Raw genomic sequence first — 2,612 nt, 5'->3', positions numbered from 1 at the left:
GTGGCTGCATCTCAGGGCCAAGGGAGGGATCCATGTATAAGGAGGCTCTGCACTCCACCCCACAGGTGGCTGCATCTCAGTGCTGGGCGCTCTGTCTTCTCTCTTGCAGGTGTTTGTATTGCGGGAGGGCCAGAGCATGCCCTTGCTGACTGCCCATATCAACATGCCAGTGAGTGAGGGCCTGGTTGCTGCCTGAACCGCCTCTGGGGGACAATAGAGACCAGAGCTGCAATAGATCCCATAGGAGCCCTCACTGGATCAGAGCCAGGACTGGGAGCCGAGGCCCCCTGCTGTGCAGTGAACCACTAGCTGCCCCCAGGGTGCACATTGCTGACATGGGACCATGTAGAGGGGGGTGTCAGGGCTGCTGCCCCCCCCCCAAACCGCCACCTGGGGTGCAGACCCAGCTGCTTTGTCTGGGATCAGGCCAGCTCCTTACATCAGAGGTGGTGGGGGGAGGTCTTATGCCCAGGCTGGAATTAAGAGCTGCTGGGGAAAGGGGTGTTTCTCCCCCATCATGGCCCTGGGGGCAGCACCTGGAAACCCCCTTAGCTGTGATCGTAGCATCTCAATAAAGCCAGCACCGTTGCTGTACCGAGGGTGCTGGTGTGTGGAGTGCGTAGCCTGGGGGGAGTCGGGTGGTACACTCAAGTTAACAATTAAACAACCTCTCCCCATCAAAGGGGCCACACACACAGCACATAAAAGCAGTTTAATGGCAGTTTCACTGGCCCCTTTCGCTGCTGCAGCAAAGGGAAGGAGCATTCGCACGGAGGCAGTGTTGCTGGAAGGGCCGAGCCCAGCTCTGGGTACCTGTGGGGATGGAGCTAGAGCACTCTGAGTATCGAATTCATTCCCCGCATCACCCAGGGAAGGCCCGTGGCCCCAGTTAGTTCTGTCTTGGTGGTGGCAGGGGTCTTGGCAGGGAGTCAGCAGGCTCTCTGCAGCAGCAGCACCCCCTTCAGGGCGGGCAGTGGACGTTATGTCCCGGAGCCCCAACGCGGTTGACGGTGGCTGTTACAGGGAACGTAGTGATGCCGCAGGCGTTCCTGCCACGATAGAGACGGTAATAGCCCTGCCGAGGGGACACGCGGTTAGGGACAGATGGTACTGGACAGCCTTTCCTTACCCAGGGCTGCTCTACGCCGGGAACTTACATAAAATCCACACACCCCGAGAGACGTAGCAGTGCCGCCCGGCCCCTGCAGTAGCCTGCGCTAGGTGGATGGAAGAGTTCTCCCGCCTCTCAGGGAGGTGGATGAAGTTCAGTAACAGGAGAACTGCTGCCACCAGTGGAGGTGACGGTGCAGCTGTGTCGTGGTAGTGGTTTAAGTGTAGACATACCTCACTCCGCCTTTGCGTCAAACTGGAACAGGATCTGAACCTGGACAGGGAGTGTATAATACAGGGGTGGCCAACCTGCAGCTCTGGAGCCACATGCGGCTCTTCAGAAGTTAATATGCGGCTCCTTGTATAGGCACCGACTTTCCAATGTGCCGGGGGCGCTCACTGCTCAACCCCTGGCTCTGCCACCAGCCCTGCCCCCATTCCACCCCTTTGCCTGAGCCGGCCGTGCCCTCGCTCTTCTCCTCCCCTCCCCCCCGCCCCAGCCTCCTGCACGGCATGAAACAGCTGATCAGGAGGTGCATGGAGGGAGGGGGAGGCGCTGATCAATAGGGCTGCTGGTGGGTGGGAGGCACTGGGAATGGGTGGGGGAGCTGATGGGGGGGCTGCTGACATATTACTGTGGCTCTTTGGCAATGTATATTGATAAATTCTTGCTCCTTCTCAGGCTCAGGTTGGCCACCCCTGGTATAATGAAAGCCCACACCTCACCCCAGTGGGGGCTGTGTCTTAGCGTTAGGCAGGGGATCCTGTATAAACAGTCCCTGCACCCCACCCAGAGGCCATCTCTGTAGGATCCCACAGCACAGCCTCCTTCAGACAAAATCAGCCACACCCACACAGACAGCACTGCCTGAGGGCAGCCCCATACACTCCCCACTCACCTTCTCTCCCCAGTCTTCCCCCCAGGAGTTCTTGATGACCCAGTACCGCCTATCCATCACTGCAATGAATTAGTGAAGAGAAAGGCACAGTGGTCAGAGAGTGCTTCTGACAGCTGAGTCCCCTGCCAAGACCCCAGTTCATTTAACCCCATCTCACCCAAATCCAAACCCCTGCACCGCCCATCCCCACTCACCATGCCCATAGCCAACCAGCAGGACAACATGATCCACATGGTCTGGACTACAGCTCTTCACCAAGGGCTGGGAGATTCCCTTTTTATAATGCTGCAGAGGCACAAAATTGAGCGGAAACTGAGTCGAGTCGGGGGGCTTAGTGGGCGAGTCACCATGGGATGGGCTGAATAGCCAGAGGGCTTCTCCTGCATTGCTAATTGGGTGGCACGTACCTTCATGACAGCTGAGTTCAGGGTAACTGTGATTGGGCCCTTGCTTGCGACGTGTGCAGCTATTTCTACAAGAGAAAACCCAAATGTACTGGGTGAGGATGATGACCCAGGAACAAACACCCCTGACCCAGGCATGGCCCTACCAGTCTGCTGCTGTCCCCACACACTGGCTACATTGGCCCTTGCCCCTCCCTGT

General features: G+C 58.0%; 1 protein-coding gene across 1 annotated transcript; it reads right to left on the bottom strand.

Moving 5' to 3' along the window:
• Nucleotides 1–113: 113 nt before the first annotated feature.
• On the bottom strand, nt 114–2,472 carry LOC112124116 (cathepsin W-like). Its single transcript, XM_026646578.2, has 4 exons — nt 2,417–2,472; nt 2,204–2,294; nt 2,010–2,068; nt 114–1,075 (listed from the first exon to the last, which is right to left on the bottom strand). Exons 1-4 carry the CDS (start codon nt 2,420–2,422, stop codon nt 962–964), a joined length of 270 nt encoding a protein of 89 aa, XP_026502363.1. The 5' UTR covers nt 2,423–2,472; the 3' UTR covers nt 114–961.
• Nucleotides 2,473–2,612: the final 140 nt, after the last annotated feature.

The sequence above is a fragment of the Terrapene carolina genome, unplaced genomic scaffold, assembly GCF_002925995.2.
Source record: "Terrapene carolina triunguis isolate 2854851 unplaced genomic scaffold, T_m_triunguis-2.0 Scaffold35369, whole genome shotgun sequence".
NCBI classification, from domain to species: Eukaryota; Metazoa; Chordata; order Testudines; family Emydidae; genus Terrapene; species Terrapene triunguis.
This window is presented reverse-complemented; position numbering and strand designations above follow the sequence as displayed.